The sequence below is a fragment of the Oryx dammah genome, unplaced genomic scaffold (assembly GCF_014754425.2).
Source record: "Oryx dammah isolate SB20612 unplaced genomic scaffold, SCBI_Odam_1.1 HiC_scaffold_2, whole genome shotgun sequence".
Lineage (NCBI taxonomy): Eukaryota > Metazoa > Chordata > Mammalia > Artiodactyla > Bovidae > Oryx > Oryx dammah.
The window spans coordinates 114,477,563-114,499,982 of NW_024070186.1; the positions used below are offsets into that span (position 1 = coordinate 114,477,563).

A 22,420-nucleotide genomic window follows, 5' to 3' on the forward strand; every position below is an offset into this window, starting at 1 on the left:
AAATTTATTCAGTAATTATTTACTGATCTGTGTGCCCAGAATCATACTTGATCTTGAAGAAATAATCTGAATAGGAAAAAATCCAACCCCCTTGATTATATGGGTACAAGATTAGAGAAATATGAATGGTTAAGTGCTGTGTCAACACTGGGGCCAGAATAATTGGGCATCTCCACAATAAATGGAATCTCCACAGAGGAGGTGACTTTTGAGCTAGTCCTTAAAGAATGAATATATCAACCTTAAGCTGCAGAGAAGTAGAGTAGAACAGACATTAAAAACAGAGACAACAGAACATGCAAGGCCCAAGGTTAAGAAGAATCTGAAGCATTTGACAAATAATGTCAAGTATGATGATATATTTTTTAAAAACTTAGAATGTATACTTAAATTACATAAAAATAAACATTGCAATCTAGCCCATGTAATCACTTGGATTTCTAATCACTACTTGTTGTTAAACTATAACCATCTAGTTAACCAACATTTGCAAACATACTTACTTATAATAGTGTTCCCAGAGATTTCTGTATCTTCCTTGACCTGACATGTCAAACACTGTAAAAGACAAACTATAAAACAAAACAAACAACAACAAAAAATTATTACATTATAAGCTACTAAAACTTTAAATTATTATCAATCAAAGAAACCACCCTTGAATATAGTGTTCAACTTGTGCCAGCTTCCAAGTACAAGTGCCACAGAATAAATTTTTTTAATATAAATATGATTTTATAATAGTAACATATAAAAATATATTTTTCTTTGCTAGTGAAATTATAATAGTCAGAACATGGAAGCAACCTAGATGTCCATCAGCAGATGAATGGCTAGGAAAGCTGTGGTACATATACACAATGGAGTATTACTCAGCCATTAAAAAGAATACATTTGAATCAGTTCTAATGAGGTGGATGAAACTGGAACCTATTATACAGAGTGAAGTAAGCCAGAAAGAAAAAACACCAATACAGTATAATAACGCATATATATGGAATTTAGAAAGATGAAACTCCAATACTTTGGCTACCTCATGCGAAGAGTTGACTCATTGGAAAAGACTCTGATGCTGGGAGGGATTGGGGGCAGGAGGAGAAGGGGACGACAGAGCATGAGATGGCTGGATGGCATCACTGACTCAATGAACATGAGTTTGAGTAAACTCTGGGAGTTGGTGATGGACAGGGCGGCCTGGCATGCTGCAGTTCATGGGTTTGCAAAGAGTCGGACATGACTGAGCGACTGAACTGAACTGAACAATAACCCTATATACGAGACAGCAAAAGAGACACAGATGTATAGAACAGTCTTTTGGACTCTGTGGGAGAGGGCGAGGGTGGGATGATTTGGGAGAATGGCACTGAAACATGTATATTATCATATGTGAAATGAATCGCCAGTCCAGCTTTGATGCATGAGACAGGGGGTTCGGGGCTGGTACACTGGGATGACCCAGAGGGATAGGATGGGGAGGGATGTGGGAGGGGTGTTCAGGATGGGGAACACATGTACACTCGTGGCGGATTCATGTCAATGTATGGCAAAACCAATACAATATTGTAAAGTAATTAGCCTCCGATTAAAATAAATTTTTATTAAAAACAATTTTTAAAAAAGTTTATCTAAACTCTAAATTCTGAAGAATAATCCAGAGATAGTAGTATAAATATTTTAATGTCAGTGGGCTTCTGAAACAACAGATTCCTTTTTCTAAGAGTAGCAGGAATAACTAGATAGATCTAATACCATTTTTCACCCACAACTTCTTAATCACAAGTTTAATAAAATGAATTACCTAGACGATTTGAATTTCTGTATGCTGAATCCTATTGTTGGAACTATATCTTGAGACTGAGCCTTTAAGAAAAGAGACAAAGTTTAGAAATTTGCAATTACCGAAGATGCATTTTTCCTCAGGTTAAAAGAAAAGCACCCAGTTTTTCCAATTCTAAAATCTGCCACTAAGAAGATGAAAGGATTAAACAAAGTCATAATTTTTGCAAGGAGATCATTGTGTGTGAATTCTTTATAGAAGTTTAAGGTTTACTAATTATAAATCTGCATAATGTGTGTCTTAATTCACATTTTGAGGCTTGCTGAAAGTTACCACCAACTTAAAATAGTTTCACAAGTCTCTTTTAGCTCACATATAGGACTTCCTAATCTTCCATACTTATTGAGTTTGCAAATGCTACAGAGGGGCTTCCCAGGTGGCACTACTGGTAAAGAACCTGTCTGCCAATGTAGGAGACATAAGAGAGGTGGGTTTGAACCCTGGGTCGGGAAGATCTCCTGGAGGCGGGCATGGCAATCCACTCCAGTATTCTTGCCTGGAGAATCCCATGGATAGAGGAGCCTGGCAGGATACTGTCCATGGGGTTGCAGAGAGTCAGACACGACTGAAATGACTTAGCAAGCAGGACGCATGCTACAGAGGATTGTCTTCATGTCTAGATGGTGAATATACGTGGTCTCTGCTTTCATGGAATTTATAATCTAGAGAAGGTAAACAGCAATAAACAACTAAGATACCAATTTTGAACATTGCTAAGTGCAATGAAAGGTGATTGAGGGTGGGAGGCAATGGGGTGGAGGAGGGTTAGTTTAGCAATAAGCCTGTCTGAGAGAGATGACATCTCACCCAGTAAATGTTAAGAAGGAAAAAAGCTATGACAAGATCTGGGCAAAGAACAATCCAGTCAAAGGAAATAGCCAGGGCAATAACTGAAAGGAAGGGAGGAACTCACCACTCAGGAAAAACTGAAGGCCTGTATGTCTAAAATATATTTATTAAGGGAAAGACTGTATGTAACCAAGTGAGAGAGGTGGGGCCATGGTGGAGATTTGAGAGGAAAAGAGACTGCAAGAGGGCAAGAGTATAATGGGAGACCTGCTGACATGATCCACAGGCAAGTAAAAGACCTTAAATTGACAAGTTAACTTGTCAATTAAGTTAACTTAATTGTACCATCAAAACTTTCTCCTTTTGAATAGAAGTCCATTCACTTTCTGACCCAGATGCCTAAGAGTTATTCTTGACTCCTTCCTTATTTTACATCCCCTATACAACAATTCTCTAAGCTGTATTGATTCTGCCTCACTAACTTAGCTTAGGTCCTCATCATTTCTTGCTTCAAATAATTACAACAGCCTCCTGATTACTCCTAACTGCTAATACAACATCTAAACAAGTTATTTCTCTAAGCCTGAGTTTTCTTAAATGTAAAATATATCATTACTACCCTTAACTCTTAATGTTCTCATGAGAATTAAGTAAGCCAATCGATGCAAAATACCAGTGTCTGGTCCATAGTAAACACTCAACAAATGGTTGTTATCATTAAGAATTACTCTCTTACTGATTTCAGTTTCATACCCCAGTCCTCTTCATACTGCCAAAAGTGTAACCTAAAAAAAAATTCCCCTTTGAGTTCATCACGTTGCCTTTATGTAAAAAGAGGAAGAGTAGAGGGAAAATCGCTGCCTCACATCAGTATGTTCACTTTGGTAGTTTACTCCTGAAAATTTAAAATTCAAATGGAAAGACATAAGGTGAAAGGTCCCTGGAGCTTGGTCACCTTAATAGTAATGTGCTAGTGAAAAGACTTCCCAGAGCTGCCCTGACTTTGGCTTTCTGAAATTTGTTTACTCAGCTTTCCCTTCTATTCTGTGAGCTGCCTAGTATTCTTCCAAAAATCTATCTCTTTATGTTAGACAGAATTTATTTCCTGTTACTCAGATTCTTACTTCATATCTTAGGGGTCCTTCATTGTACAACAAACTTTGAAATAAAGAGTTTCCTAATTTTTGTTGTCCTAAAATACAATACTGTTTTGATTTTATGAATTTTCATGTGCCAAAGTGATAAAACCATTAGCTATTATTATTAGAAAAAATAACAATAATAAAACCCACTCCAGTGTCTTGCCTGGAGAATCCCACGGACGGGGGAGCCTGGTAGGCTGCCGTCTATGGGGTTGCACAGAGTCAGACACGACTGAAGCGACTTAGCAGCAGCAGCAACAATAATAATAAATAGTTAGTTGAACGTTTAAAGAAATCACAGAACATATAGCTCAAATGAGTAGCCTTGAACTATAATTCTAATCACTGAACTGTAATTAGAAATTGGCTAGCCTGTCCATAACCACCCAGTTTCTTTACAAACTCTTTTTGTTTCCAGAGAAGCTACCCTTTAATTTTCTGTTTTAACAGGGATAAAATTAATCAACTTTCTTTTCTTTTCTTCACTTCTAAAGTTCTAGTGGAAGATAATTAGAAAGAAGAAACTCCACTAATTAATTAGGACAGGACAAGATATGTGAGCTGGTACTTTCAGATTCAAGTGTGATTCATTTTCCTCTAAAGAATTCTGAAATAGTCTTCACTGATTAATTTCCCCCTTCTCTATTCAGGAACAAATACATTTGATGATTCTCTAAGTTGGACAGGGGATGTTTACAAACCAAGGAAAGAACGCAGGAATTATTACCTAAGTGGATTAGGCCATCTGAGACAACCCAGTAATAGACCAATATCAGTAAGACTAGAACAAGGTTTCCAAGAGAGACCCTATTTGGTAAGTTTTACTAAATCTGTTGAAAATGATATCCTTGGTATGATCAATAATCATTCCCTGCCCAAAAATGAAAATTAAAAAATCACCCATCAGTCCATTTGTACAAAATTACGTTTAACTACTAAGAAATATTCTAGGTATTTGGGAAATCCCACGGAGAGGAGCCTGGAAGTCTACAGTCCATAGGGCTGCTAAGAGTCAGACTTGCCTTAGTGACTAAAACAACATTATTGAACAATGTAAGATCTATGCTCTTATGAATTTAATTTTATGATGAAGAAAATGTAATAAACAACTGATCAACTGAATATATGAAGCAATTTCAGATTGTTTTAAATGTTAAGAATATAAAACTGGATGACACAATAGAATGAGAGCGTTTATGTTAGGGAATGGGGCAAAAGTTAGAATTTTAGAAGAAAGGTGTTAATAGAGCACATCTCTTAGTATGACACTAAGACTAGATTCTTGAAAAGTTATCAGGTTAAAATTACCTCTTTTCTCTCCTTATCAGTTTAGAAAAGATCAGCAACCTTAACATATTAACAACAAATGAACATTACGAGAGCTTAATATCAAAAACCAGTCTGGGCTCAGGAAGTATCTAGTTATCTAGAAACTGACTTTATCCCTCTGCAAAAACATATGAGACTATTTTACTATAAAATGAGACTTGTAATTTCTTTCAAGACATTTCCTAATAGAGGTTCATATATTTCTATTCAGTTCAGTTTAGTCGCTCACTGGCATCTGACTCTTTGCGACCCCATGGACTGCAGCACACCAGGTCTCCCTGTCCATCACCAACTCCCAGCGTTTACCCAAACTCATGTCCATTGAGTCGGTGATGCCATCCAGTCATCTCATCCTCTGTTGTCCCCTTCTCCTCCTGCCTTCAATCTTTCCCAGCATCAGGGTTTTTTTCCAATGAGTCAGTTCTTTGCATGATGTGGCCAAAGTATTGGAATTTCAGCTTCAGCATCAGTCCTTCCAATGAACACTCAGGACTGATCTTTAGGATGGACTAGTTGGATCTCCTTGCAGTCCAAGGGACTCTTGAGAGTCTTCTCCAACACCACAATTCAAAAGCATCAATTCTTTGGCGCTATACTTTTTTTATAGTCCAACTCTCACATCCATACGTGACTACTGGAAAAACCATAGCCTTGACTAGATGGACCTTTGTTGGCAAAGTAATGTCTCTGCTTTTTGATTTCTATTACTCACCTTAATTCATTAAAAATAATATTTCTCATAGTGGATATAAGCTCACAAGAGACTGTTCTTGGGTTCAAAGGTAGGGAGGAAGCAAGTATTTTATCTGTGTCTGGGTGACAGGTTATAGGGCTTTTAAGAAGTCCCATTTCAAGTGTCCTCTTGGCTATGATCATGAAGTTGTTTTTTAATTTTTTTTTTAAGTAAAACAACTTACTCTGCTCTCAGATGGTAGAGGTCAATTACTCTGAGGAGACAGGATAGTTGCCTAAAGATTAACGCTCAGAAAGTGGTGTCAGAAATTAGATGATACCCTTAAAAATAGCCCTGGAGTTAGTCTAGGCTAGTTCCATAATTCACCAGTGGTAGCAGAGAGATGCATATGCTGGAAAACAAAAGATTAATTAACAAGCCTCAGTAATTGGCTGCATGCCCAGATGTTCCTGAGGACTCTCCCTGACTAGTATAATGTGTTAGGCAAGGTCGGCAGGTCTTGCACAGGACTAGTCTGAAATTGGGATATTAGATATTTTAAGATGGTAGACTGAGCTCAAGATGCCTCCTTCCCCTGCTGCCCCAAATGATCAATAATGTTTAGAGAAGAAAGCTGTTCCCATCCATGTCAAAGATTATTCCTACAGTAATAACCATGTCTTGGGACAGAAGATCACTATACTGTTGGGGAAGATGGAAAGAGATAACGTAATTTCCATTTTGTTCTTTGATGTCATTTCTGCCAATCTGAGTACAGTAGGCACCAGGGGGCTGACACACTTTGGTACTATTAACTGTGGCTCTGGTTTCAATAATTTTGTACTTATTTGACACAACTTTTACAAAAAATTTCTTTTGAAAATATTCCTTGATGTAGAAAAAAATGGAAATATCTCCTATAGAATAGGACCTTACCTGAAGAACTTCCTTATAATCTTGCTCCATTATGCTACTAGGCTTACCTGCAGAAGTGCTGCACATCACCAACCACTAAATTTCTTATTAGCCCAGGTTGATCTACTGACAGCCAAACCATCCGTGGAACTAATTATGGACCCAACCACAGCTGGGTATGGTTCTCTAAATTCAATTTGGACCCCATTCAAGTGGGTAGGGGAGAAGGCAATGGCACCCCACTCCAGTACTCTTGCCTGGAAAATCTCATGGACGGAGAAGCCTGGTAGGCTGCAGTCCATGGGGTCACTAAGAGTTGGACACAACTGAGCGACTTCACTTTCACTTTTCACTTTCATGCACTGGAGAAGGAAATGGCAACCCACTCCAGTGTTCTTGCCTGGAGAATCCATCTATGGGGCTGCCATCTATGGGGTCGCACAGAGTCAGACATGACTGAAGTGACTTAGCAGCAGCTACAGCAGCAAGTGGGTAGGTTGCTATATCTTCTTCTTAAAGACTGTTAAAGAAATTTATTACAATCACCTCGGTTAGGAGACAGACTTTTTAACCTGTTCCTTTCCTTATCGGTGAAATCTCTTTTTCCTGCTTTCATATAGAGAAGACTCCATTAAAAGACACTTCTAGCTACTCTATCTCTCCTCTCTAAATTTATTCCTCTTCATGGGTGGGGAGGACTTCTTTGATGTCTCAGTTTGTGAAATGGAAACAACATTCTTGGTTCTGCCTCTCTCTCATTGAGAACCACATGCTTCTTGAAACCATGCATTCTCAGCTGTTCTTAACCATGCAGTAAACCTAGACACAGAGAAGGCAATGGCACCCCACTCCAGTACTCTTGCCTGGAAAATCCCATGGCTGGAGGAGCCTGGTGGGCTGCAGTCCATGGGGTTGCTAAGAGTTGGACACGACTGAGCGACTTCCCTTTCACTTTTCACTTTCATGCACTGGAGAAGGAAATGGCAACCCACTCCAGTGTTCTTGCCTGGAGAATCTCATGGATGGGGGAGCCTGGTGGGCTTCTGTCTATGGGGTCGCACAGAGTTGGACACGACTGAAGCTACTTAGCAGCAGCAGCAAACCTAGACAAGCAGGATCTCTCCCTGAGGAGGAAAGCTTGAATTCTGGGACATGAATCATAACTCAAGAGAGTGTTAGGAAGTCCTCTGGCCAGACCTAAACCTTGCCCTCCAAAATTAGTATTTCAATAAAACTGGAATTTTTTTTTAATCTCTGATTTTAGCACATCTATTTCAGCTAATTTCCAACTTGATTGGAGGGCCCCTTAAAAAACCTAAATTACCTTCTAACTCCATTTTCAACTTCTTATCCCAGCTGCCTCAAACTAACTGCCATCTGAAAATACACCAGTAGTTAGTTGTTTCACATGGCAAACTCTCCCATGTGGAAGAAGGGAATGATGACCGCAAGAAAAGAAATGAAGGCATTTTTGTAATTTGAGAGCAATCTCAAACTAAACAGAAGTAAAAATGAAGCTGTTGGGTAAAAGGTGGTGGGGGACAGTAGGAGTTCTTATTCTGCCCAACCTGAAGCACTATTTGGAGGCAATGAAGTCCACTTTCAATTACCATATTTAGGAGCAATGCTTCCTACTATCCAGCCTCAGTCACTAACAGCACTAGTTTCCTAATTTTGAACCATCTGCTCGATTTATGGTGGGCTGCTGTTTATGGGGTCGCACAGAGGTGGACACGACTGAAGTGACTTAGCAGCAGTAGCAGCTCAGTTTATATGCAGGCTATATATTTTTTCATCAACATTTTCCATTGATTGACTAATGGTTTTTATCTAGATAAAAGTATTTACAACTGTCAATGTTAACTTTTTACCTCTATCTACTCTCCTATTCTTTCATACTTTATTGTTGTTTAGTCACTAAGTCATATCCGACTCTTTGCAACCCTATGAACTATAGTCTGCCAGGCTCCTCTGTCCATGGGATTTCCCAGGCAAAAATACTGGAGGGGGTTGCCATTTCCTTCTCCATAGGACCTTTACAACCCAGGGATCAAATTCACTTCTCCTGCACTGGCAAGTGGGTTCTTTACCACTGAGCCACCAGGGAAGCCCCTCTTTCGTACTTACAGGACCCCTATTACTAATGGAAGCAGCAATATGTCCTGCTTTAAAAAAAAAAAACAAACCAGTCTCATTTACAGATAAGGTAGCCAGTGAAGTGAAAGAGTCATTAGTTGAGGCTTCTGAGTAAGCTCTTTAAAGAGGACTTATTTGGCAGGAAGACTTATTCTTTTGCTTGTTCTTTTCCCATCTCTGCAACTTAGGATATAGATAGCATATTAAAAAGCAGAGACATTATTTTGCCAACAAAGGTCTATCTAGTCAAGGCTATGGTTTTTCCAGTAGTCACGTATGGATGTGAGAGTTGGACTGTGAAGAAAGCTGAGTGCTGAGGAATTGATGCTTTTGAACTGTGGTGTTGGAGAAGACTCTCAAGAGTCCCTTGGACTGCAAGGAGATCCAACCAGTCCATCCTAAAGGAGATCAGTCCTGGGTGTTCATTGGAAGGTCTAATGCTAAAGCTGAAATTCCAATACTTTGGCCACTTGATGCAAAGAACTGACTCACTAGAAAAGACCCTGATGCTGGGAAAGATTGAAGGCAGGAGGAAAAGGGGATGACAGAGGATGAGATGGTTGGATGGCATCACCAACTCAATGGACATGACTTTGGGTAGGCTCCAGGAGTTGGTGATGGACAGGGAGGCCTGGTGTGCTGCAGTACATGGGGTCGCAAAGAGTCAGACACGACTGAGCAACTGAACTGAACTGAGGATAGTTAACTAAGATGGCCATGTGGCGATTCTGAAGACCCTGAAGAAAATCAGGCACTAAGGATAGCAGAGAGAAAAGATGGAAGGTGCCTGGACCATGCAGCTGCCACACCAGCCCTGGAATATTTCTTCTGGACTCACTGAGATGACAGAAAAAGAAGCCTCCATCTTCAGTCCACTATTATGTGGGTTTTCTTTATATACAGCAGAACCTAATTGTAGCTTATACTTCCCAGATGGCACAGTAGTAAAGAATTGGCCTTCCAATGCAGGAGGTACAAGACGTTTGATCCCTGGGTGGGGAAGATCCCCTGGAGTAGGAAATGGCAACCAACTCCAGTATTCTTGCTTGGAAAATTCCATGGACAGAGGAGTCTGTCAGGCTATACTCCATGGGGTTGCAAAGAGTTGGACAAGACTGGGCACACAGCACAACTGGGCACACAGCACAACATAACTCATACATTATGTGGTGAATGTGCTAGCTTCTATATATATTTCACTTATTTAAATAATACATTCATGTACTTATGACTTACATGACTTAAAGTCATCTTGCTTGCTACTACCGATATGCATGTAACACTCTTGGGAAACTGGCTAATTATCCACAGAATCTGTAAAAATGATCCACCTTTCCCTTTGTTTTGCTCCTCTTGTAAAGAGAAAGTCAAAACGAAGGCAATGCTACCTGAAAGTAAACTCCACAAATTTTTGAAGAGCTTTTGAGAAGAAAAGGCATTTGGAAAATATTCCAGTTTAAATAGTCTAGATTTACCTACATATCAGCATAAAATACGCTTCATGTTATGGCTGGCTGATACTTATTACTTTACTAAAGGTATCACAAATTTAATAAGATTTCATAATGTGACAATGAAGTTACAATGGCAGACAAAATAATCCTCCATTAGCTTTCTTTAGCAGAAAATATATAATGTATCCAATAAATATACTTACATTTGTAGGTTTAAGTTTATTAATGATTGTTGTTTTGCCACTATTATCCAGCCCAAGGCACAAAACATGAACCTCCTTCTTTTTGAGGCCAAGCAAGCCTGAAAGTCTGTCTAGCAATCCCATAATGTGAGGCAAGGATTCACAAATCAGCTGCAAGTCAGGGGGAAAAAAAATTAACACAGGCATCTTAAATATGGAGAATACATGCATATGTACCCCAAATTTTCAGAATTTAAAGTCAGTGATATTGTGAAAACCATGTCAGTGTAGCTTTGCATTTAGTAAACAGAGTTTAAGCTGATTACCAGAAAGGAGTCTTAACTGAAATGCAGATTGGCAGCTAATAACCCCCAGCAACACAGAATAATGCCCTTGAAATAACTGTACATTTCTTCTTGTAACTTATAATACTTAAAAACAAAATGTGGTTTACTTAGTATCCTATGGAGTCTACCATTTGTGATACTTGAGAATATCTGCAGCCTTTTCTGGATATCTGGAAATGTATGGGTAGTGATGTTCATATGGAGCCTGCTGCTAAATTAGAAAGTAGAAAGCAGACCAGAATAACAAAAAAACTGAAATTTTAGGCTGCCTCATTTGAGTTCACTGGTTAAATCTTTTTCTAAAGCTAACCCCATTGTTGCATTTTGCAATAATATGAAGTAATAAATATTAAATTCACCATTTTTGTTTGCTGATTATATTCAATTCAGACAGAAACAAAAAATCCTAACTGATCTATCTTCATCTTAACTTTTCCTTTGTCCTCACATATCTTGGTATTTTTGTAAGTCAACACAAATCCATTTGGGAAGGTTATGTATAAAACACATACACACAAACTGAACCTTAATACATTTTTGTTTCTTTGAAATTATAACTTATATGAAATATTCTGTTAAGTATTTTTTAAAAGAATTTTAACTAGTGTACTAGTGAAGAATATGAGCGTAAATACCCATCTTACCTTTTAATCTCCTTTTCTCAAATACTATAAAAATTTCCTTGTTAATCTGTTCCTGAAGTCCCTATTCATTTGTTTATTAATTCTTTGAAAAAAATCATTCAAATGCAAACTTTCAGAAAAACTCCATCAGCAATGCAAATGTGTAAGTATTTTGATGTCAAGTAAAATTACTGATGACATATGGCTGGCTATGTGATAACTTTATGGCTATTCATACCCTTCCAAGGTACTGTTAGATGTAGACTTCAAATCTCCAAATGAAAATTCCCAAAGGTACTTCCTTTGGGGAAACCACCATCCCAGTCCCTCAAAACATTAAAATGTGGTGGGAAAAGAGAGATACATACCCCTTTTGGCAGCCCTCAACTGTGACAGGGACTGCTACAGCAGTAACCACCATATACCTGTATTCCAAACATTTCCTATTACTCTTCAAACCACCATTTTCAAAGTTCTCTAAATACTAGTCTCCTCTCTATCTAGAAACTTGCCATCTTACAGCTCCTTCAGTATTGTTTATTCCATACCAAAAAGGCAAGACCATACCTTGAAGGATGTGAGGATGCAGCAACTTGAAATAAGAAGTTTCCAAGACAGCTACATCTGAAAGGAGGCTGCATCATCAGTTTCGGTTAGGCCCCTTCAGGGATCATTATGAACAGAAATTTCAAAACTGAAATTGGAAAATGATGCGCAGAAGGGAAGGTGCAGTGCCCTAACCAAACACAGGGCCGTGGTTGTCTTACCCAAGGGATGGGTTTCATTTGAGATACTCTGCTTGTGCTGCTTGAATCGACTTTTCTCCTTGTGGTAGGGATTCAAATCTCACTCAATCCATTCCTTTAAATCTCAGCTTACGGACAGGCATTTGTAGAATCTACTTTAAGTTAGCCTTTTGATATCATGAAACAATTCATACAAATCATTTTAATTTAAATTTGCCATTACTCACTTTGCTATTAATTATACTAAGCATACTGATACAGTCTTGTATCTTGTTTTTTATTTCTGATAGGATTTTGACTATTTTAAAAATATGACCACTTCTTGTATCATCCCCCTCTGAGCAGGGCATTGATTGTTAAAAGCCTGGTATCTGAATATTTGTTTTTTCACAGAACCTTGGATTTTGATTTTCCGTTCCCTTTTCCTGGATTATCAAACACCTGATGCTTGTCACTGAAATGCTTTGGGACACACAATTGAAAAGAGAAGTCAGCTGTTCTAAAAGATATCATTACATTTATTGAAGTTGCTTTGTAAACAAGTATCACATCACCTTATATATGCTTCTATTTTTTAGTAATTATACATTTTTATAAATTTACTTTTTGCATGTATGAAATAAGGAAATAAAAGATAACAGTTTAAGTCACTCAGTATTCATTAGCCATGTCCTGGGTGCACAGGAGGAGATGCAATTAAAATCCTATAGCCACGATTCTCAATCCTGGTTGCACACTGGAGTCAGGTAATTGGATTAGTATTTCTGAAGATGGAATCAGGGCATCTGTATTTTAAAGTACCACACTGTTTCTCACGTAGAGTCACTATTGAGAATTTGAGACTTTTAGAATAAAGTCTAAAATTTCATGCATAACTTTTAAACTTGTACACAACTTGGCGCCAATCTACCTTTCCAGTTTCTTCTTAACTGTTTCCTCTCTCTGCACACCAGACAATCAAATTCCCTTAGCTGTTATCTGAGAAACCGCTTTCTTTTTTTTTTTTTTTTGGTCGCGCGCGGGGCATGTGACGATATTAGCTCCCCAACCAGGGATGGAAGCTGTACCCCCTGCAGTGGAAGCGCCGGAGGCTCAACTACTGAACCGCCAGGCAAGTCACAGAAACTGCTTTCTAAAGGGCCTTTTAAACTTGTTTTCAGAAAATCCTGAAGAATTTGGATGTTATCCACAGTTAAGAGATTGGAAGGTAGGCTAAAGGGAGAGAGGAGTCGAGCAGAGGAAACACCATGAGAGGTACTTTGTAACTCTATAAAAATGTTTTCAGGGAGAATTACAGAACACTCTTCCTACCCCCGATAAACATTTTTATTCAGCTTTCAGTTTTTGATGGTGAAATTTCAATTACACTTTCTACACAGCAAACGAAAAGGCCCCAATTGGGCAGTGTTAAAACCATCCAATAAAACAAAAATTCACCCAAAGCAGTTCAATGAGTTTTCTGAGCCACCAGCCCACTTTTTTTTGTCCTCACACATTAGAAACAACTACACGGAGTGAAAAACATGAGGAAGAGCAATTCTAAAACTGGTGGCGGCGGGGGCTGCGGGCGGCTCTGGATACAAACATTGGGGTTGAGGAGATACCTGCTCTTTGCGGTTAGTCTTGTGGGCCCGGGAGCTGCTGAAGAACAGGAATGAACGCACTCGCTCGTCTCCGTCTCGGGGATGGGAATGTGGGGCGGGCGTTCTGGGTACCTTTCTCTCTAGGCCTCCACAGAAAGGATGCCTGGACCAGAGCAAAGCCGCCTCCACAAGTTCGGTATAGGGGTAGTCTCTTCGTCAGCCCAAGTATCAGCGGCTGGGCAGGCGCCTCGATGCGTGGCGTTCCCCCGGCAACCGGAGGTTCTTCCGGTCCGGGGCCACGCCTCCTCAGAGGTCTTAGCGCGTCTGCCGCCTTGCTCCTGTTAAAGAGATTGAAGAGCTTCCCAAAATGCCTGAGGAACAGTGAGGAGTATTAAAGAAGTGTGAGCAAGGGAGACCGGTTGAACTGCCGCCTCCTAGCCAGGAACCGCGCAGCCCCGCTGTGGAGCATGATGGGAGTTGTAGGCGCGCGCATAGCCTGCTGGGAGGTGCTTGGTGTCCGCGTGGGCCAAGGGCTCTTCTCTCGGTGCGCTCTCCCTACCCTTTCGGGAATGTCAGTCTCAGGGATCAGCGCTCCCTGCGGCGTCGGGGGCACAGAGGAGTGTGGATTTCCGTCGAGCACGGGCGCAGTGTGGTGACGACAACTGCAGGACCCGACTGTGCGCTCTAGGGCGAGGAGTGCGGGGGAATTGCCTTGTTGCCTATCGCATCCACCCTCTTCCAGGCTCTGCGAGGCCTGAGGTCCAAGAGTCCTAGGGAAGCAAAACTGTTCATGTGAGCAGGGAGAGGAGATAAACTCACAGGCATTTTTCGGCAAAGGAAGTCTGCCTGTAACCGGGCTACTGAGCTGTCTGATCTCTAGAGATTTCCATGAGGCATAATCTCTTATGATTAGATTACAGTCCCCAGAAGGAAATCGGCAGCTGGTCTGGAAGGGAAATCAGTAGTTTGAATGCTTCAAGTTAGCTACCTTCTTAAGATGCTCTGAGAAGGCGATGGCACCCCACTCCAGTACTCTTGCCTGGAAAATCCCATGGATGGAGGAGCCTGGTAGGCTGCGGTCCATGGGGTCGCGAAGAGCCGGACACGACTGAGCGACTTCCCTTTCACTTTTCACTTTCATGCATTGGAGAAGGAAATGGCAACCCACTCCAGTGTTCTTGCCTGGAGAATCCCAGGGACGGGGGAGCCTGGTGGGCTGGCGTCTATGGGGTCACACAGAGTCGGACACGACTGAAGTGACTTCAGCAGCAGCAGCAGTAAAATGCTCTGGGGTTTTATAGTAATGGACTTCCCTTGTGGCTCAACTGGTAAAGAATCTACCTGCAATGCGAGAGACCTGGTTTGATCCCTGGGTTGGGAAGATCCCTGGAGAAGGGAAAGGCTACCCACTCCAGTATTCTGGCCTGAAGAATTCCATAGATCCATGGGGGTCGCAAAGAGTCGGACACGACTTTCACTTTCACTTTAGCAAAGGGATTCATCTCCTTTGTTAGCCATGAATATGAGATTATTTACCCCCTCCAACTACCTGGTGTTATGTTTACTACCTGACCTGTTCTTTGGCTTTTCAGTATTTTGGCCTATTAAATGGATTGCGTGCGTGCGGACGTGCTAAGTCGCTTCAGTCGTGTCCCACTGTGAGACCCTATGGACCATAACCTGCCAGGCTCCTCTGTCCATGGGATTCTCCAGGCAGGAATACTCGAGTGGGTTGCCATTTCCTTCTCCAATTAAGTGGATTGAGAATGAAAAAGAGACTAGAAGGAATTATATGTTAATAAAAGTAATAATGGGAGAAAGGTTGTATTTGCATGATCATGAGGTGCTTTTTTTTCCCAAATTTCAAATGTGACTCTCTTATTTTTTACAATGGAAAAAAAACGTGGTTCTGGGCTAGCGACTCTGTTAAAAGACAAAAACTAGTAAAACACAAACCCCCAAAAACCTATAGCTGCATATCCAAAAGAACTTATTGACCAAGTCTTTGGAAAAAATGGAATATGGAAATAAATTCTTCCTTATTGTGTGGCCTTAGGCCAAATAACCCTGCTCTATTGTTCAGCTTCCTCACCTTCAAAAACATTATATAGCTCATTGGGTGGTTTTGAGGAATAAACAGGTAATAGAAGTATGTATGTTTGACACATAGTAGGTGTTCAATAAATAATTTCCTGTCCACCTTTGTCCTGAAATTTTTATTATATGGATAAGATTTTTAAATGTGGTCCTTTAACTTCTGACTAAATAAAATTTACAGCAAGGTGTTGATTATTTTTATGTGTATCTGGATTTTGCAACTCACTTTGAAAAAAGTTGAAGTGAAGTGCTTACCTTTTTTTTTTTCTTAGAGCTAAGCAGAAATCTTATGTTTCAGGAAACTATAGTGGACAGACTTAATTTTCTTTTTGGAATCGATATTTTCTGCCTCTGGATTGAGTTCTGTTTTTGATTAGTACAAAACATTTCCTGAAAACTGGAAACAAAATGGAGAGATGGGATATCCAACTTTTCAGTCAATTTAAGCAGATGATATAATTCATCTGAAAAATTAGCTAAGTGAATTTTTAGGGTACATAATTCTCTCACAAAAATTTAGCTAGGTAAATAGTTATCTTAGATATTTGTAGTTGCTGTGTTGGCTTCTTATTATTAGAGTTGAAATAGTGGTATGAAACCCACAGCCTAGTCACTAATCTGGAAAATGCCAGTTTTGAAAATAACAACCTTAAAAAAAGTAAATATTCCATATGGTAGAATCTGCTGTTTTGGTGCTTTGCCAACCCAAACAGATCTCAACAATGCACTCATAGTTCAGTATACAAATTGGTTTCACTTGATTTAAGAAGTTAGTTTGGCTCTCCTCATTATGAGAATGAGAAGCTTTAACAGTCATATTTAATTTTATGAGGGCTACTTAAGATACCTGTTTAAGGAAATAAAATTTCAAGTACTCTATTACCAGATAAATTTCATACTGGCTTTTGGAACTGTACAGAAGAATTCTAAGTGAGAGAAGAGTGAGATATGATGAATACAGCTCTATTCTGACTAATTCATGATAGTTTTAATGTCTTTTCTTACGAAGAATTTTAAAAAACTACAGAAAATCCATGATTTGTAATACACTGGAAGTTTTTGGAATGAAATGTTGGTGGTCTAAAGCTGTTGGAACAGTTGTACATTATTTGTATCTTTTGGTCATCTGCAATTTGTGTACAATATTACCTATGCAATGAGCATTTATTTGAATCTCACAAAATATTTTGCTGATATAAAATCACTACAAAAATATGTACTAATTATTTATAGTGATTTATATGATTTTCTTCCCTGGTGGCTCAGATGGTAAAGAATCCACCTGCAATGCATGAGACCCAGGTTCAATCCCTGGGTTGGGAAGATAACCTGGAGAAGGGAAATGGCAACCCACTCCAGTATTCTTGCCTGGGAAATCCTAAGACAGAGGAGCCTGGCAGGCTATACAGTCCATGGGGTCGCAAAGGGTAGACACAATTGAGCAACTAACACACACACGTGAATTTATGTCTTGATCTTAATATTATTTTGAAAGATTACAGCTGTGATTTTGTCTTCAAAATTACTAATATATCTAAAGAGCATCTAGATTTAATAGACTAAAAGATAAGTTATATTAAATAATGATCGATACAATAATACAAAAGCCACAAAGTCAACCACCAGAACTGTAACTTTTATTTGCTAATAGATATTTTAATATACAGGCTTACTCCATCTGTAAGACCCTGATAATACCTCTTAGGAAATCATAGAAAAATAAAATACAGTAATTAGTAACTTGTACTTTGTACAAAAATCTTATTATGTTGCTCAGCAGATAGGTTTGCTAAACACCATATTCTTTCAGCAAATTGATAGATGACATATGTAATGCAGCTCACCACAAACATCCCTCATTGAGAGCTGAGCATTCTAAAACACTATAACTTGTAAGCATGCCAGCACATGAAAAATTTACATGAAACATCATATTACAGTAGATTTTTATAAGATGAAAACAATACCACCTTCAAGTAAGTTTGGATTTCTTCACTGTCATAGTGAAGTAGATAATAGGTAGGATCGAAGTTCTGTAGTTAACTCCCTCTTACTGTGTTTAATCTTTCTACCATGTTGTGATGCAACCAGTAAAGAGAACCTGAGTGGAAGGCATATACTGAAGCTCTAAACAGTCATATAATACCAAGGAGAAAAATGATGCAGTGGGGCTGCACTTCCTTATTCCCACAAATAGATCTTTTCTCCCTTTTTGCAAGAGTAGATGGGTACAGTCCTAAATCCACAATTAATGCTAGATAACTTTATGACAAGTTACAAAGAAATACATTTTAAAAATCATTCATGCTTACAGGAAAGAAAAATGTTTTCAGCTCCAGTTTTTCATTAGTCAAATATTACTCTATGAGGGATTAAATGTCTCAACCTAGACAGATGTTATCTAGGCATTTAATATAAATGTACTATTTAGTATTTAATAAACTTTTTAGGATTTTTGTTACAAAGATTTTTATAACTTTTAAAATTTTGAATACACTGAAACTGTCAAATCTACCATTTTATATTAGACATGACCATTTAAATATTACATGTTTAAGCAAATACATATTTGTAAGTACACATATATATTTTTGGCTATGCTGAAAGAGAAAAAATAGATAATCTTATTCCATTATTCACAATCTAATTTTACATAAAATCCAAAGAATTATTATGCACGTATAAAACACATAACGTCTATCCAGAAATAAAGCTGCAAGCATAATGAAAAAAATCACACCCCTGCTGTAGGATCAGAGAGAGGGCGCAATGAAAAAATAACCATATAGCCCATGTGTTTCTCCTAAATGATAGATGTTTTTATGTGAAAACAGCAAAATAAAAGTATTGTTTCACCAAAAGATTACAGCCTAACTACCTTTCTTAAAAAAAATTCAGATGGTGTGTCAAACCCTCTCAAAATAGTGTTTTGAGAAAATTGACTGTGTGAATGTACAATACGCATCGTTTAGGATTAAACTAATTTTTATAGACTTTAAATTAGAATAGCTACATGATCTGTCTTTTACTGTAATAAACAAAAATAAATCATGAAAAGTGTCTATGACATTGACAAGTCCTCAATTTCTACATTATGGAAAAAGGACTCTGTTACCAGCTTCTTTGGAAAACTCAGAATTCAGTTTCAAGTCTTCCAAGTAATATGTCTCAAAAATATTTAGTAAAAATGGCTTTAAAATATTTTATTCAATAGGTCTTTTTCCTGTGGTGTATTATGTACAAATACCCATCGCCTATGTTTATATATGCATGGATATAGGTATATAGATGGGTGTGTGCATTTCCCCTTTAGAACTCCTAACACATCTCTCCTTCAGCCTTTACTCCTTTCCCACTCCCCATATTGAATTTTATCTCCTCTTGGTAAAATGCAGCTACTCACATAGTAACATACTTACCTTTCTATCACAAATCTACCAATCTATCTGCATATCACGCAGTCTTCCTTCCCTCTCATTTTAGTTCTTTGTGGCTCCTCATATCAAAAACTAACCTTCCTACTTATGCCACGAATCCGAATCCACCTCTCAAAGCCAGTTCTAATTAAATTCTCTCTTGCATAATCAGTTTCCCCCTTTCTACCAGATCACTCTCATTAGTGTATAAATATGTATTCTTTCTCTAAACACACACACACACACACACACACACACACACACTACTCTTGACCCTACATCTACTTGCAGTTACTCAGCTACTGCCTATTTCTGTTGCTTTCTTAGGGTAAAATTCCTTGAAAGAGTTGTTTATAGATATTGACTCCACCTTCTTTCCTAAAGTATCTTCTAATCCACTTCAATCAGGCTTTAATTTCACTACTTCAAAGAGACTGTCCTCGTCAAAATCATTAGTAACTTCCATGTTCCTAAGCCCCATGGCCATTTCTTTATTGTAAACTTGACTTCTTAAAGCATTTAATCCATATGGCCATTGCATTTTTTGTTCTCTACCTTACCTCACACTCCTCAGGGTCCTCTGCTGGTTTCTAATTCTCCACTTAACTTTTACATTGATACTACCTGGATCTCAATCAAGGCCTACTTGTCTATCTTAAGGCTTTTCTAAGGTGATTTGAAAATCTTAAATACTATGTATATACTGAAAGTGAAAGTGAAGTTGCTCCGTGGTGTCCGACTCTTTGCGACCCCATGGACTGACCAGGCTCCTCAGTCCATGGAATCTTCCAGGCAAGAGTACTGGAGTGGGTTGCCATTTCCTTCTCCAGGGGATCTTCCCAACCCAGGGATCGAACCTGGGTCTCCCGCACTGCAGGCAGACGCTTTACCGTCTAAGCCACAGGGAAGCCCATGTATATACTGATGACTATTAAATCTTGATGTCGAGCCCTGATTGCTCCTTAGAACTCTTATGTACAACTGTCTGTTTGATATCTCCATTTGATTACTTAACAGACATCTCAGGCATTACATGGCTAAAACTAAACTCCTGATTTTTTCCCTCCAAACCTGCTTCTCTTGCACCACCACTATGTTTCTTATTTTCCAAACGTAGAGTTTATCTTTGATTTTTCTCTCTTCATCTCTCGGCCCAGTCTATTAGCATGCTCTGTCTTTAAAATACCAATATCCATCTGCCTCTCTCCATATTCACTGCTGCTGCTGCTGCTGCTGCTAAGTCGCTTCAATCATGTCCGACTCTGTGCGACCCCATATTCACTACTTCAACTCTAACAAAAGTTACCGTTTTTTCCTTTTTTGCTTAAACTATTTCAGTAGCCTCATAAATGTTCTTTGACCTCCGTCTTGTTTTTGCCTCTCTTTGGCTCATAAACTGTATACCAAGCACACTGTTCTCTCTACCCTCAAACATTCCAAACTCACATATTAAATTGTTCCTTCTGCTTGGAATTTCCCCAGATTTTTTCACGACTTGTTTCTTCATGATTTTCAGATATTGGTTTAAATATCACATTCACATTCAGAGAAGATTTCCCTTACCTCTTAATAGAAGAAGCCACAGTCATGCTATGTAACAATATTAATTTAATTTTCAGCACAGCACTTATCAGTACTTCTTCACTGTATATCTTTACCACTAGGTCAATCGCATGAGACAGGGGCTTTTGCTTGTCTTGGTCACTTTGTGTCCTCCATGTTTAGAATAGGACATTGGTACAAGATAGTGTTTAATAAATGTTAGTTAATGAAGGAATGGACTTATGGATAAATATATATTTAAAGTACATCAGTATATTTTTAAATGAAGAATTATACAGTTTTGGACTAGCAAACAGACATGATTTACTTTAATTTTGTTCATTTGTTTGTTATATCTGTTCTCCATGGTATAAATAGCTTTAATTGGACAAATCATTATTTTTTGCTATTCTTTATATTACACTGATGCTGCCGCTAAGTCACTTCAGTCATGTCCGACTCTGTGCGACCCCATAGACAGCAGCCCACCAGGCTCCCCTGTCCCTGGGATTCCCCAGGCAAGAATACTGGAGTGGGTTGCCATTTCCTTCTCCAATGCATGACAGTGAAAAGTGAAAGTGAAGTCACTCAGTTGTGTCTGGCTCTTAGTGACCTCTTTGACTGCAGCCCACCAGGCTCCTCTATCCATGGGATTTTCCAGGCAAGAGTACTGGAGTGGGTTGCCATTGCCTTCTCCTTATATTACACTACAGATATCTATTTCATTTAATGGTAGATTGATCAAGATTGTAAGATGAGGAATGAAATGTTTTGCTTTCTCAAAGGAATTTTTGGAGGCTCTGAAGAAAATAAGCAACTGATGCAAAATTGGAAGGGTTTTACCTCTTTTTTTTTTTTTGTAGTATTCCATTTAGTGAAATTTTAAAAACTGAATAAAAGTAAACAGTGGGAAATAACTACAAAATATATGCTAACTATTTTGAATATATAAACTCTAATGGAAGATTTTCTTTTTGTATTTCCATTTATGAGAAAATAAAAGTGTTTGCTTTCTTCAGCAGACTTTATGGAATATATGACCAAATTTATAAAAAAGAAGAGTAGAACTTAAAAAATAATAACTTCTAGCCACTATCTTGGAGAAGGCAATGGCACCCCACTCCAGTACTCTTGCCTGAAAAATCCCATGGATAGAGGAGCCTGGTGGGCTGCAGTCCATGGGGTCGCTAAGAGTCGGACACGCCTGAGCAACTTCACTTTCACTTTCACTTTCATGCATTGGAGAAGGAAATGGCAACTCACTCCCATGTTCTTGCCTGGAGAATCTCAGGGATGGGGGAGCCTGGTGGGCTGCTGTCTATGGGGTCGCACAGAGTCGGACACGACTGAAGTGACTTAGCCGTAGCAGCCACTATGTTATGTTTTTGACTTCAACTTCTCTGAGAATTGGGAAATTAAAATCAATATTAGAGAGATTGAGTGGAAATATACAAAGCAATTCTTTTTTTTTAATACTTAAAATAACTGAAAAGAGAAGGCAATCTCCTTGAAAGAATATAAGCATTTAGAGGTCATAAGATTTAATGTACAACTAATACATAGGTATCATATTTTTTAAACATTTAAGACTAGTGTAAAAAGTACTTAT

The 22,420-nt window shown here is 38.7% G+C and overlaps 1 protein-coding gene across 2 annotated transcripts in view; it reads right to left on the bottom strand.

The window, feature by feature from the left end:
• ARL6 (ADP ribosylation factor like GTPase 6) overlaps positions 1 to 14,213 on the bottom strand; it is a 36,712-nt gene extending 22,499 nt beyond the window's left edge. For both annotated transcript variants that reach the window (XM_040226656.1, XM_040226647.1), the window contains exons 1-4: positions 13,778 to 14,213; positions 10,479 to 10,628; positions 1,799 to 1,860; positions 504 to 572 (exon numbers count right to left, since the gene is read on the bottom strand). In XM_040226656.1, the coding sequence (XP_040082590.1) occupies positions 504 to 572; positions 1,799 to 1,860; positions 10,479 to 10,601 (254 nt within the window). In that variant the 5' untranslated portion in view covers positions 10,602 to 10,628; positions 13,778 to 14,213. The remainder of the gene's footprint in view (positions 1 to 503; positions 573 to 1,798; positions 1,861 to 10,478; positions 10,629 to 13,777) is intronic.
• Between the last annotated feature and the right edge of the window lie 8,207 nt (positions 14,214 to 22,420).